At 38.9% G+C, this 15,565-nt stretch overlaps 1 protein-coding gene across 1 annotated transcript in view; it reads left to right on the top strand.

Annotated features, from left to right (window-relative positions):
• Positions 1–15,031, top strand: part of LOC139958642 (uncharacterized) — a 36,198-nt gene extending 21,167 nt beyond the window's left edge. The window contains exons 16-31 of the mRNA XM_071955869.1: positions 148–281; positions 902–1,151; positions 1,593–1,971; positions 2,516–3,700; positions 4,212–4,315; positions 4,846–5,663; positions 6,125–6,219; positions 7,184–7,414; positions 7,936–8,047; positions 9,519–9,709; positions 10,634–10,769; positions 11,654–11,827; positions 13,094–13,195; positions 13,644–14,123; positions 14,263–14,472; positions 14,848–15,031. Coding sequence (XP_071811970.1) covers positions 148–281; positions 902–1,151; positions 1,593–1,971; positions 2,516–3,700; positions 4,212–4,315; positions 4,846–5,663; positions 6,125–6,219; positions 7,184–7,414; positions 7,936–8,047; positions 9,519–9,709; positions 10,634–10,769; positions 11,654–11,827; positions 13,094–13,195; positions 13,644–14,123; positions 14,263–14,472; positions 14,848–14,903 — 4,657 coding nt within the window. The 3' untranslated portion in view covers positions 14,904–15,031. The remainder of the gene's footprint in view (positions 1–147; positions 282–901; positions 1,152–1,592; positions 1,972–2,515; positions 3,701–4,211; positions 4,316–4,845; positions 5,664–6,124; positions 6,220–7,183; positions 7,415–7,935; positions 8,048–9,518; positions 9,710–10,633; positions 10,770–11,653; positions 11,828–13,093; positions 13,196–13,643; positions 14,124–14,262; positions 14,473–14,847) is intronic.
• The last annotated feature ends 534 nt before the right edge of the window (positions 15,032–15,565 follow it).

The following is a 15,565-nucleotide window of genomic DNA, read 5'->3' as shown; positions in this document are numbered from 1 at the left end:
GCACTTTATATTGTCCCAAAGTTCATAGACATATAGTCCATTGAAAGGAATTGTAAGTCTGTAAGGAACTGTACGTACTTGTTTAAAATTGCACGCGAAGTTTAAAATGTGTTGAACCCATGTAAACTGTTATCTTTTTTATCGTAGGAATTTAAAGATAGTATCCGTGGAAGAAAAATCTTTGATCTTGGAGCAGGAAAATAATTTTTTTGAGTTCGAGAGAGAGAATAACGATGGACCATATACCAGCAGCAGGGGCTCCATTATTCTTAACGGAACAGGTACAAATAAACTGTGTTTCTGAGAAAAAGGGTAAGGGGGAGGGGAATAAGTATACTTCTGAAATGTTGTGTTATAGTTTTCGGATGTTTGCTCGCAGAATGAACGGCACGCTGCAAGCTGAGACGAAGTCTACGGCGTTAGGAATAATTAATCCACACCTACAGCCTCTTTTTATTCTTACATATTTTTTTTTATAATTTTCATATTGAATGTATACTTGATCTTTATAAAAGGTACTGTTAGTAATGCCATATGCCCAAGCTTTTAATCATGGACCACGAAACTCGGACGTTCTCTTTCAAACACAAGTATGGTGGTGGTGAATATGCATAACTACTTAACTAATGGAGTATGCCCGGTTCACTTTACAGATGGGTGGTTGAACCGCTGAAAGAATGTGTTGAGAAACTTATCTGAACGATGTTATTATCCCTTTTTTTAAAGGAAAATGATATTATGTTACTTTATACTTTTCGTTATATGACTTCCAAACATTTTTTGGTGCATATAAATAGAAATGCGTTTATATAACCTCCAAGATATATCGTAACGTCTGTAACAGCCTTTTCTCCCAAAGTTTTGATTAATACTTACTCCATCTTTCACGATTCCCTTTCAGACTTCCTTTACATTGATGCCATTGCATTAGGTGGGTATTTGTATGCATTCGATTCCACAACTCTGGCCTTGAAGTACATTGCCTCCTTCGAGGACGATACCCGATTAACCTTTGAGTGCAATGGAGACAACAGACCGGTCGAAGTGATTTCATCTTTTGGCTCTTCATTAACCGTATCCTACACTGCGTCTGGTTTCGTACAACTAGTAGAGGCTTGGGACCGTCGCGGTAATATGTACAGTTCGGCTAGGTTAGTAGTTCAAAATAATGTCCAAATAATTTCAGATTTCCAAATTCTGCGAATAGAACACATAGAATCCATTTAAATGCAGTGACGCTTGCAGGTTCTGCAAATGTAACAGGCGTTAACTAGGCGACAGAATGTGTGATTTCTAGATGTATTTTCCACTCAAGTTATAGAACATGTTACAGTAAATTGATTGGTTGTATTTCATGTTGCAATCTTTAGTTAAATAACATTTCTTAATAATTGAAATGAATTTAATCTTGGGCTTCCGTGCGATCAATAGTGATTAAAGACCCGGCCTGACTGAAAGAACGGAAACCATAATTCGATCAATTATAGTCATAGGTTGATCACAATACTCCGTATATCTAGTAGAACAGTTCTTATCTAGCAATCCAACTTGCTTCTTCACGTAATGATAATCGTTCTATGCTTCTAACACAGCTATACCTACGACCTTACTGAATCCTTCCTACTATCGGCTAGCGTCAATGGCGACACAGTATCGTATACCTACGAAAGTGACGGCGCTGTTTCATCATTTACCGACGCAAATGGTGTAAAGGCAGCTTATTCTTACAATGCATATGGTATTTTAGATAGTGTGAAAGTCCTGGATCCCAATGGCGAAATTTTTGCCGAGTCGATTATAACGGACTTGCGAGACGGGAGAGTGAATGTTATCGACTATCCAAGCAACCTGACTACAGATTTCACCTACGATATCTCGGGTAACACTGGTTATATTCACATCAGAGGCGAAAGTGCTGTGAGGGTAGTTCAAGATAACAATGGGGGTTCTGCGACTCTTATAGGTGATCATGTGAGTAAAAATAGTCGTAAACAATTACAAATGTTATATGTAAATGTTACGAATATATATATGTCACCAAAAACAGAACTAGTATTGTTCGATATAGGTGACAAACGCCTACAGTGGAATTACGATCTTCCTTACCGGTTTCGAACCTCTGGACATACAATCAGCGTCCATAGCCTAGTGGTTAGGGTGTCCGCGTACAGAGCGGGAGGCCCGTGGTTCGAATCCCGGTGGAGGCTGAAAGTTTTTTCACTGTTCTTGATTTTCCAACTCATTACGATTTTCATATATATATATATATATATATATATATATATATATATATATATACAAAAAAAGCTTTTGTTCTAGCTATGTCTTTCCTTTAAGGCATAAACCAAAGCAATTTATACTTTCATAATATTACAACTAGCAATATTTGTTTTTATCTTTGTTGAAAAATAAATAAACTCTAAACTGATAAAAAACAATATTGCACCATTAAATTAGACAATTCATTGATGAACTACAAATAATTGTGAATACCTTTTCTTCTTCAATATTTCAGGTTGCCGAGAGACGCGAGTACGATATCGAACAAAATATCCATCGTGTCTACGATGGTAATGACGACGTAATTACATTCACTAGAACATCTTTCCAGCCTTTTACTGAGTATATAGATGGGAATAATAACCGGTATGAATACAATCTTGACGAGGAAACGAATACTGCATCAATTGTTTATCCAGATGGTACTTTTGAAAACAGAACCTTCGACGAAAACGGATTTTTGGTTGGAGGGCGTGATCGAAACGGATTAACATCATCCTTTCAAGTAAACGAGGAAGGGCTTACCGTTGAAAGAGCCAACGAGCAAGACGATGATGTTTTCTTCATGTACAATGACAGAGGTTTAGTGACTGAAGCCACAAATGGTGTCGGCACTATCAAGATAACATATACATCTTCTGGTGCGCCAAGAACGGTGCAGTACCCAGACGGCAAAACCTTCACCTACGATTATGATGATCAGGACAGACGAATAGCTATCCGTGATGGCGAGGGCTACCATTCCAAGTATTCCTATGATACGCTCAATCGCGTTATCGATGTTACAGATGGGCAAACTGGATTAAACCTCGTAAATGTTGAATATGATCAGCGTGGTCCTATTTCTAAGCGAACATTTCCAAACGGATGTGAAACATCCTATGCCTATAAGACAGGTGGATCAATTCTTACCCGAGTTTTGAATTTCTGCGGATCTACTGTTGTCTCTCAATTTGATTATGGCTACAATCAACGATTTCTTAGACAAGAAATCAATACTACCCAGGGTACATGGAACGTTCGCTACGACGGCGCTGATCAGATTCGTTCCTGGAGTGATCCTCAGGGAAATGAAGTCAGCATTGCTTATGATGGTGCCGGTAATCGTCGATCCATGGATGTAAATGGTGATGTAACCTCATATGTTGTCAACAGTCTTAACCAATATGAGCAGATCGGAGACGTGGCAGTTATGAACGATGAAAATGGAAATATCATTGAAATGCAAGACACAATCAGTTCTGCTAGTTATGAATTTAATGTGTACAATCAGATAACAGCATCATCCCAAATGGGTGGTGAAGATTGCGTGTATAATTACAACGCGATGGGTGTTTTACACGAAACAATCTGCGCTGGGGTAAGCACACGCTACTACATGGATCTGTTTGGAGAAATTGACGCGAACGTATTAATCGAGGTAATTATTTTATCAATGTGAAATTAAGAGTCTATCAACTGCAGGAATGTTCTTAGAACTCCAGAGGAGAATAAAAGTGGGCGCGGGGCTCTGTTTCATATTTGAATCAGAACATGATTCGATTGAATTTTTATAATTCATAAGACAATGGATGAACATTAACATTTTATTGGGGCACATATGTCATCAATTAACCAGTAATGGAGCATTACAGTGATTTAGCATACATTAAAGCTGGATGATCTTGAAGAACAGAACAGCTAAATAAATGTTAACAAAGCTCAAATCTTTTCCATGCATGGACTATAAATAAGCCTAGATTTTGCTCAAAGACACCATATAATAAAATATAATATGATACTTTTAACGATCATATCACCATACAATTTTCGTGACATTAAACACCCCTTTCCTTTCATGTCAACATTATTTTTCCAAGAATACAGTTTACTTCATGCCTGTTGTTTCGTAATGACATAGCAGTGAACTTTTTGTTGCCTTTCATTTCAAGGTGTCGGAAGATAAATCAATAAACTATTTCCATGCATCTAACATTGGTCTTGTCGGCTACCAAGAAGGGAGTGACTTTTTCTTCTACAATTTCGACGGCGTGGGGTTAGTATACTATCTCTTACGGTGGGTTATTTGCTCCCAAACACTCTATCTTCATATCTGTGATATCTAATGGTGTCTCCGATTCCACATGCAAAATACACATCTAATGCGTACTTCAAGAAGCTAGGTTGTACGTCCTGGAATGATATAAGAGGGAAATGGCCTTGGACAGAACAGTGCCGGGACTACGTTACAGCATTATGGGACACACAACCCAAAGAGGATCGATTAGGTATAATGCGTAATTGAGCAAAACGGCCACTGACTGCCGGGTGGTAGAAAAGATGTCTTTTTTAGTACACATAATGAGTACAGAAATGCTTTTTGTTTTAGTCCTTTAGTTCAAAGTAGTTTACTGCTTACAATGCGTTATACATTAAGTTGAAAGTGAATGTTTGCTTTGAATTTACATTTGCTATCATGCAGAATTGCCTGCATATATCTTCTGTCATTGATTATGATTGAAGTACAATATGTTCGTAGCAATGATCCCTGGTTAGTTGTTGAACGTTTTATATTTTATTTTATAGAGCCGTGGCAGACATTGTCGATGCACGTGGTGCAGTGGTATCTTCATTTTCATACGATCCATTCGGAAATATCATACAACGATCCGGTAAATCTAACAATCTCTTCAAGTTCTCTGGTCAATTCGGAGTACTATCCTTGAGAGAAAGTGGGCTTTATCTTACCAGAACCCGCCTATATAATGCAAAGATTGGGCGATTCGTTTCACCAGATGTCTTCGGTTTCGAAGGATCTCCCAGAAATTTGTACCTCTATGCAAAGAACAATCCATATTCCTTTGTCGATCCAGAAGGAACATTACCGGTTTTTCTTCTACCATTCTTACCTGCCATTGGTAAAGCTGCTGTTGGAGCGGTTATTGGATTAGGAACTTACGCAGTTTCACAAACAGTATCCTGTCAAAGCCTTACTTGGGAAGGTGCAGCTTGGGCTGCTGTAACAGGTGGACTACCGCTTGGAAAAGTTGTCGGGTTGGCTCCGAGGCTGAATGGGTTATTGCGAAATGCCGTTTCGAGGGTGCCATTAACACGAGCATTTAATTCAAACTTTTTAAGATCCACACGCCGCTTTTTTGGTCGAGTAGGTTCTCGAGCTCGGAGATTAGTAAGTTCCGAAAGAGGACAAACGTTTACGGAAGAGTTTGTCGGAAATGCTATAGGAGATGGATTGACAGCCACTTTTTCTGACGCAGAGTTTAATCCATATTCAACAATTGGCCATGGAGTGATTGGTGGAGGAGCTTCGTTAGCAACTTCCAAATCCTACTTGTCAACAGCGGCGAAAGTTACTGCGAAAATTGGTGAAGCACATTTGAATTCAGGTAACTACTGCATGTTATGTTGTAATAAATGGGCATGTTATAATATCATCTTTATTTCAAACTATCGAGGTGGCCAGGACTTTTGGAACGTGTTTTGTTTTCAAATGTTGACACCAAAGAACCACTCAGTTCCTTAAACGTTGCAAATATTTACTAATAATATCATTCAGAAAGATCGTCTCTTTGAAAAAATATTATGCATGCCTTTTGACATTGCGTGGTTTAGTGACATATAGGTCAACACTGGAAATGCTATCTTTTCTTTACAGGACGTAATGATTAGGCGTATATTTCAAACCATTTATTATATTCTAAACAGAGCCAAGAGAATGACAGTATAGCTAAACTAAAACCATGCAACTACACGGGCAAAAAGCCAACGTGCATGAAGCGGCTACGCATGAAGTCTTCCACGGCGTCTTGATTTGATTATTGTTGCATGGTGATTTTGTATCTTGTAGGAAAGAAACCTGACAAAGAAGATGAGAGGAGGATGGGTGTCAATGGAAGAGACTTATTTGAAGATGTACTTCGCTGGATTCGCTCTTATGATCCCGTAAACTATTTTAACTTTCTATTAATACCCATGCTGTGCTCTCCCTCTTCTTCATGTTCGTATATTAAAGGATAAATCAATGGTTAAAGACATTGAAGACGCGCCCCAAACAGCGTGCCGCCGTCTTTAAAAAGTTAACTTTCCGTTGCTTGCAAGTGAAGTTTCTCTCTTGTCGCAACAAAATGCAGACAGTAATGAAACATGATACCTTGTTATCTTTAGCTGGACCCGAGATGTCCATCGCTGTATCGTTTGTACACTGTACTGTTGGTATTGACCGCAGCTGTATGTACTGACTGTATACACTAGTGTCTAATTACCGACGGTAGCATGCTGTGCGTGTATTTTCTGCGATCGATGGTGGTGTCTAACACTTCTGTTACACCTCGTTCGAAACTAGGTCATATTACCGGCATTAGACGTTTCTTTTTGCGCGAGTCTTCATGCCCTTTAAGACCTATGAGTAAGGCAGCCTGACAGTCTGTGCATTCAGTTGAAATTTGCTTTAAGTTCCTGTGTACCGTTTTCGAGACTTTGCAAGCGATGTTCAACATCGGAACGTTGCTGCTTTGAAGATCTCACTAACGACATCCATCATTTCCTTTGATATACTTAATTCTTATACAGGATCTGTAACATTCACAGAAAAGAGAAAACACATATAGGCCTAGTCGTTTCGAAGAACTACAGATAAATTCTTTTCAACAAACTACATTAAGAACTGAATGTCATTACAAAACAAATAGAAATCTAGCTGACCATTTTGTGCTTACAATATGCTCCTAGCTCTGACAACATACCGTTGGTCGGGAGCCCAACACTATTGACCAATGTACGTCAGCCCTATAACGATCGAACAAATTGAAACGACAGACCACCATTATTATGAACTATAGCTATGACCGGTAGAAAATCTGTGAGCGGATCACAGTTTTAGTTAATACTCTTATACTTTCATTTGCAGAATGACATTATAGGACCGTCTGGATTCGGCGATGCACGATTCATTGCAGCGGACGATACTCTTGAATATCGTATAAGGTTTGAAAACATGGCAAATGCAACGGCACCTGCCCAACTGGTGACCATCGACACATTTTTGGATGACGATGTCGACATAGCAACGTTTCGTCTGGGTAATTTCGGTTTTGGCAACTTTACATTCGAACTCGGCTCTACGAGTTCGTTATTACAGGTATTTTATAATATAAGATAATCATGGCATTTTCATCACAATTAATTTTTGTTTTAAATGCTCTGACCGTACCGATGTTCTTTTCCGCGTTGCGAGTAAATGACGTTTAGGTTTTACAATTATTATTCGCATGAAAGTATATTGATTTGAAGGACTCACGAAAATAAAAATTAGATCTGCAGATTTTAGATCATGCATACCTGTACGCGTTTTCCTTTTCTCTGTTTGCTCACTATAAGATAACTGTCAGTGTTATAAGTATTCATACATAACTCACTCTTATATATGCGTACTCACATGGCAAATTGGGCGAACGTTTTTTTGGTACTCATCCAATGCCAAACAGGGCAGCCTAATCATGTCGGCAATCATGTCGCATGTTATTGATGCGCCATAACCACACGAGGTGACGTCATTTTCTGAAAAGTGGATTTTCACTTGTTGTGTAAGCTCATTTCTTTTGTAAACTGATATTTTTCCTTCTTCTTCATAATTTGTCTTTCTCTTTTGCCTTTATTAAGACGACGCTCCAATTCGACGATGATCGAGAATATGTCGTTCGGGTTACGGCTGGACTCGATTTTGTCAACAGAAGAGCTACGTGGGAACTTCAAACACTGAATCCTGACACAGGTCAGTGTAATTAAACGCTCCGGCTAAGTTTTTTAGGTGCACGATCAACTGTATATGCTATAACAGAAACTGGCCTGTGAATATGCGAATGAGCTTTAAATATCTATCAAAATAGTAAAACTAAAAGGCATTGAAAACACCATTCCCGGACGCGAAATTATTTTTCCCACTTCGACGCGGCCATATTAGCATAATGGGCGTGGACTATCGGTCGTTGTTACGGCTCATTGGTCTACGTCACAGACTATGCAGTGATATCTCTCGGGTGTTTGTTTGGGTGCTGAAAGTTCTCAATTAAGTTACATGTCAGGGATTCTAGTACACGTACCAGTATAATAAATAGTATAGTACAGAGGGACATTGCTATTTAGTCATAGTTAAAGCAGGGAGCTGCTACTCTAACAGTAACAGCTCCCTGGTTATAGTTAATACAGACGCAAGTGACAACTGTTTAATAAAATGGGTAGAATATTTCAAGTCCGTAACAATACCCAGTAGCGTACGTAAACTAATGATGAAAGCACGTAGGCTCCTTACTGCCGTTTAAAAGGGGGTTCATTTATAAATGAACAAATAATTTAGAATGATGGATAAAACAATATGGGGCACAATACAATACACGTATCTTTGTAGGTTTTTAGCATTGAAAGGTCAGTGGGCCTACCTGCTGTAATATGAAGTGTAATAATCAATACCACGGGAGGTTCATTTATAACTTTTCCAGAGCCTGCTGTCACGGGAGGTTCTTTTCCAAACTTTTCCTGACACGGGAGGTTCATAACACATCTAATAAACAAACACAGTTTGATTTTGTGATGGAATTTACCTCAAGAGCTCCATAAGACCCGATTGACTGGGAGAAGCAGTCGCACATCATCATGGATCTCATGAAGTCATGTCTTAGGCCTGAGTATATTGGGCCTGAGTATATTAGCTGAGTATATAATTAAAGAGCTATATACGTAAGAGCTCGAAGTCGAAGTCACAAACTTGCCGGCCTGTGACGTATTTCATAAGCCACGCCCATGTGGCCGCGTCGAAGTGGGAAAAATAATTTCGCTTCCCGGACTCAAGAAACAATTATCGTTCCCAATCTAACTTTTGATAGATTTTGTAACTGTCGACTTGATTCCTGATTCAAGATTTTGGAAGCACCAATCATGTAGATAAATCAGTCGTGCATGTGTAAGGCACCCATGCTGCATCTCCTTCGACTCCCAATACCCTTCCCCTCCCCCTCTTCATTGCTCTGGTTCTCATTTACCTTCCTTCCTTCCTTCCCTTCTCCTTTGCCCGAAAAGGGCAAAACTTGTAACAGCCTCGTCAAAATGTCTACATGGTAGCCTATGTAATGAGGGTTTCAAGTGATCCATAATGTGAGTGTTACTACAGTGTTAAAAGACAATTAAAACTCATTGATACTCATTGATACATTGATACTCAATGATACTTTATACCAATATATGGACAGGTCAGCCTCCAGTCGATCCCGGAATCGGTTTTCTGCCACCAAACATGGAAAATGGAACTGACGGAGAAGGCTTTGTGACGTACTCTGTGCGGCCTCGTTCGTCGTCCAAAACGTACGACGTTATTGACGCTGAGGCTAGGATAGTGTTTGATAACAACGATCCAATTGATACTGAAGCTATCTTTAACACGGTAATGTACATTGAAGATTAACGGAAGAAGTATGAATACTGAGATGCACATGCACTAGCAACACATTTCGTTCTGATTTGAAATGATATGTTAATGACATAATTTTGTATTTCTATTCAATATTTTCGACAATCTACATTTTTTATCATCAGTTGAATATTTAATTAGTATAATATATTATAAAGAAACTACACGTGTATACACCTAAAAAAATCAAAAGAATAACGAATTGATTTTTAGTCAATTCTTGAAAATTTTACAGAATACCTCCTTTCGGAATATTTAAATCTTCACATAATTTCTCTCAACAACCTAAAATGTATTTAAATTGCTTCTAGCTTCAAGTCTGGAACTGTACGGAAAGAATTGGTTTGGATCATTCGTATTAAGTCCCACATCACCGGCCTCAGCAAAGACTTGGGAGCACTAAATAACTACTAGTTCCACAAATATTTGTAATCCGTTCTTCCTATTCTGTGCTCCTTAATCCGCTTACTGTGTAGTCATGGTTTATTTGGTACTAATTCCATCAGTGCCAATCACACTTATCTAGCGTCATACTTTCAATTTTGTTACATTTTGTACTTTTCATTCGGCACTGCCAAGTTTTGCTGATGAAGGTCCCAGGTGGACCGAACATTCCAATATAATTTCTAAAACAGTACTCCTTATTTGTATCTTATGAGTCATACGATCATACGAGAGATGGTAACACGTGTTATTATTTGTATATTATGAATCATATATATATATATATATATATATATATATGATTCATAGTATTCATTCATGATTCATGATTCATAGTATACAAATAATAACACGTGTTACCATCTCTCGTATGTTTTTACATCTCCGTCTATGTTAGGAAGTGCAACTTTCAAAGACAAGTTGATTCAAGTTTGTACTCTTTCCTTTAATCAGATCGACAGAGATTCTCCTGTTGCATCCAATATCAGTGTAGTCGATGACGTCATCAGCTCTGGCATTCTCGCGCTTTCTTTCGAACTGAATGACGTAGGAGCCGGTGTAAAAACTACTAACATTTACTCCGATAACGGTAACGTTGATCACAACCAATTCATTTCAATTTCGTAGACTTAAAACTATATAAGTGAAACATTCGACGCATCTAAATGAGACCATGTTATGTCACGAAAATTGCCAGACTTTATATAAATAATTAAAACGCACATTGTCTCCAGTTTTGCAGCAAGACTATCTATTCGTTTGACATTCATAGTTTGTGATGATGTATCGTTAAGCGAATGTACATGCAGAATTGAACTACGATTATCATATTTCATGTTCTTAACGCTCTCTGTGCCAAGAGGCACACAAGGCCGAGACGTCTTCCCTCCACGTCTTCCTGTTCGCTGCTGTTGTCCCGGCTTCGTTCCAACTATTCCAGCCTGCTCTCCTCCTCTCTTTCTCTACTGTCCTCCGCCATGTTGTTTTAGGCCTTTCTCTTGCTCTTCAACCTTCTGGGGTCCATCCCAGGGCTATGTAATTGTTGCCTGCCCTGTCTTTTCGCAGCACATGTCCTAGCCAGTTCCATCTTCTCCTCCTGATTTCATTACTTTATCCTGTTCAATTTGGTCACTCTCTCCATCTCTTCATAACTGATGGGTCACTGAACCCTTATTTTGTCTGATTGATTTTTTTATGGGCTCATATCAAAATAACAAACTTTAACGAAATAACATTATTGACGTCACTCCTCACGTCTCCTTTACCTACTACTACCACTAGGCTGATACTACTTCCGATTATAACATTCAGAGGCCTGTAAAGTACAAACTTGGAATTAGTTGCTAAATGCTGCATGTGCATGTCGAGAGGTGAGGATTGATTCAAGTTGTTAGCTCAACTTTGTCGCTAGAAACCTATACTTTACACTAAATGACTTACTTGCATTTTTTTTGTTTCCTCCGCTATATATAGATGGAAAGCTCAGTTTCTTGAAGTCATGTGCATCTAACGAGCGGACAGTCGTGTTAGATGTGCCTAGTGGTGCAACTTATAAACTTGTCCTACAACCTGAAGATAACGTCGGTAATTTCCGGTCGGCGGCTACGGGTGCGTCATCGCTGACGGTCATCTTTCCCTTCGCGGAAGGTAAGTGCATGTTTACACAAAAACCAACGAAAACAATTCCTTTCCAGGTCACTATAAGCCTAAAGACAAAATCAAAACTGAGATATTCCGACCATTTTGGAATTTACCTTAGTTTTATCAAATTTCTTATCATCACTTTCTAAACATAATCTATATAGGACTCAATCTTGTTGTAACGATGATTCTATTAATAATACATTTTCCTTCTCTATGCATTATTGGCTTTTCCTATACACTCTTTCCCACTTTCACACAAATTCGCTGTACGCTGTCCGAAACTCACGAGTTCTCTTGCTCTAAATATTGCTCATTGAAATATTTGTTCATGACTTTATGAGCACACTTTCAAGCAGTGCATATAATTTGGATTTTCTCCTATTACTTTCTCTCTGTCTCTCTCGCTACCCTGTTTTATTTCATCTCTGATTTGAAATCCTTTATTATCATTTAGGCAAACCATGTTCTGTAAATTGTTCCGTTATTACACTTTCACAAAAAAAAAAATGGAGATCGAGAATTGTAATTTTATTAATAGGGCCTAACCGTATTTGTCGAAGCCGCCGACACTAAAAAGCGTAAATGTCGTCTGATTTATAAAACTCATGAAACTTGACTTCTCGGGTTGGTCAACCTCTACGTGAATTTATAATTATATTTTTTAATTTTTAAAAAATTAATTAATTAAATTAAATTTTAATTAGGCTATGTATTTTCTAAATATATATATATAATTATTTATAAATTAAGGCTGAAGTTATTATCCTATTTGACATATGCCTGTATCTATACTATAATGAAGGCATTCAGGATGACGTCATTGATGCTTTAGCACGGCTTATCTAAAGCACGTCTATCCATGACAGTTTCATAATTGTATGCAAGAATGCCGGTACACCATCATGGCCGTCGCTCAAGAGATTTGTATCATTCCACCCTTACATTTCTCATTACTGCGCTTCCAAGCAGTTCACTTGCTCCGGTAACGTCATATACCACAGAACTTCACGGCAACTAGAGGCTTCCTTCCAGCGCGGGGGTTCATCGATGTTGATCAGTACCACGCAACGGTACAATATAAGTTAAATAGTGCACATGTTTGCCCCTCCTACTCCCTGCATAACGATTTTCTTTATTAGACTCTTCTAGTTCCGCATGTATTTTGCCTGTGTTGATCACGTCTAGGCCTTTTTATCATAGAAAAATCTCTGCTGTGGAAAGTAAATTAGTAGTTGAACGTTGCTTTTCTCCCCCCTTGTTACCCAATAGTGTCTTGCGCAGGTGTCAACAACTGTTCTGGAGCTGGTAATTGCACTAACAATAACTTATGTCAGTGTATTGAGGGTCGCTACGGAGACGATTGCAGTCAAGGTAAGTTTGACACAGTCTTAAATTATCCAAACCAGGAGCATGACAAACACAAAACCCAGATAAACAGAGAACAGGCCAAGGAGTTGGAGGGGGAGGACTGTCCCACCGGTTTCATTATGTTCACAGTCAAAACATTACACGACAATTTCAGTGACTGGTCTTAAACAGTAAATAGAACAGGCTTGAGGTGGTTTGCGTATGTGGGGGAGGGGACAGGGGGTGCGTGTCAGGGAGCTACACCACCGTGGCCCGGAGTCAACTGCATAGTTAGAGGGCCCGAGGAAATATGTGTCACAGAATATTTTAATTCCATCTTCATAATAAACTCAAGGGAAATGATGGCTTCAATATGTGGGCCCGACTTGGCTCGACGCCCCTTCATAAAATATTACCTACGGTGTCTACAGCTTGATTTGTATAATTTTCAACTTGTGTTAAAAAATTTCAGACACACCACCAAAGGAACCACCGATTGTTGGTTTCTCACCGGCGTTCGGTGTGGAAGACATGCCATTCCAGTTCCCACTGGTTGTCCAGCTGGTGAATCCAACTCTCAATGATGACATTGAGCTCCGATTGGAAAACCTCGCAGGACTGTTCGAGGCAAACATGGGAGAAGAATTAGGCGAAGGAGAGGCCTGGATTATCCCGACTGAACAGGCTCAAAACTTAGTTCTTACCCCTATCCCGGATTTCTCCGGCGAATTTACTGTTACTGTGAACGCAACAGTGACGGACGAAGATGGCGTCACCGTCTCCAGGAGTGTCGATGTACCAGTATCCATCACACCGGAAGCAGATCTACCGGTCCTTACCATCGGAGAGACTTGCTTTCAAATTTCCGGAGGAAATTCTTCCGCTACAGTCGTCATCGATGTCGCCAGTGGAGACGGGGACTATTCCGAAATTATTTCACTCTTAGTAACCGGTAGGTTTCGTCTTTTCACATCTGTTTTGATGATATCGAATAATAAATACACTGGTCATACTATAGTTTTGTTTAAGAAAATTTATAATAAGAGAGATTCATAGCAATTTTTTTGTTTTTTATTAAAAAATTATTTTAGAACTATCGGATAATTCCAGCTACATTGGTACCTTCCCGAATGTTACTATGACGACAACGCAAGTCGCTGTGAACGTGTCAATTCCAGCGAGCATCGTGGCTTCTGATGGGGTTTTCGAATTCCGGGTTATCGCCTCCTCTATGGAAATCACTAACGGTGCAGAAGCATTCTCCACAACAACTGGGTCCATATCTATGTGTCCAGGTCAAGGTATATATGAAGTTATCATGTCATCAAATAAACGGATAACGTAATCTGTGGTTAAGAAACTAAGGATATAATACAGGGGGACCAACCCCCCCCCTCCCCCAACTCGATTCCCTTCCCCCATCACCTTTTGAAAATTTGTGCACACCACTGGCTAGAGACACTTCTACGTGGTATATCCCATACAATGTATTTGGCGGTATAGTTTGTTAAACGACACCACCTATAAAAAGTACAAACGAATGACGGTTCAAAGTATATATATATTTTTCAATTTCTTAAGCATTTTGATCATAAGACTGCATTGTCGATATGAAAACAATTATAGACTTATTAAAAAGAACAATTCTATTACGTATTTTTTCATTTCTTTTATAGGAACAACCGAACAACCTCCACCGAGGGTCTTTCAAAAACCGATACGTTTTGGATAGAACATAGACGCTGCATGTGTTTACAACTTTACAGAAGCATAATTAGTCAGTATAATGTAGACTATTTATAGGCTGACTAGAGTTTGTTGACTATCGACATCCACCATAATATTGGAAAAAGGTTGATATATATACCCAGAATGACTTTCTTTCATATTTTCAGCTCCCTTTACTTTTCAATTTTTGCCCCACATATTTACTACTGTATAACCGACCATTGACAATCTTTCTATAATTGTTATATTAGAGTAGTACATTCAAAAATTTCCTTTTCACTTTCATGAGAAATATCATCGAGTTATTGCATAACGAACCCCCTTTAAAGTTAAAATGATTTATTAGCAAAGAACAATTGAGGTCCAGGGAACATGTAATAAATAAAAATAAAAATCCCATTTTCATAATATAATTCAGTTAAAAAAAGACGACTGCATTAAAAGGGGCCCGGTGACGCCGCATAGGGGCCAGCCTGGCCCCCACCTGGCTCACAATGCCACTGATTGTTACGGTTCCTAATATTGCTGATGACACCTTTGTTGACATTGAGAACGAAGTAGAACAGCAAAGGTATTCTTTGGTCTGACCAGGTCAGTAGATAGGTGTATAGATACCATGGACCCACTCAAGCTAGTCTTGAGTGTTATACCTCCGTGTAAAATCTA

This window comes from Apostichopus japonicus, chromosome 18 (genome assembly GCF_037975245.1).
Source record: "Apostichopus japonicus isolate 1M-3 chromosome 18, ASM3797524v1, whole genome shotgun sequence".
Lineage (NCBI taxonomy): Eukaryota > Metazoa > Echinodermata > Holothuroidea > Aspidochirotida > Stichopodidae > Apostichopus > Apostichopus japonicus.
Note: the sequence above shows the minus strand (reverse complement) of the source record. Positions and strands in the feature narration are given on the sequence as shown.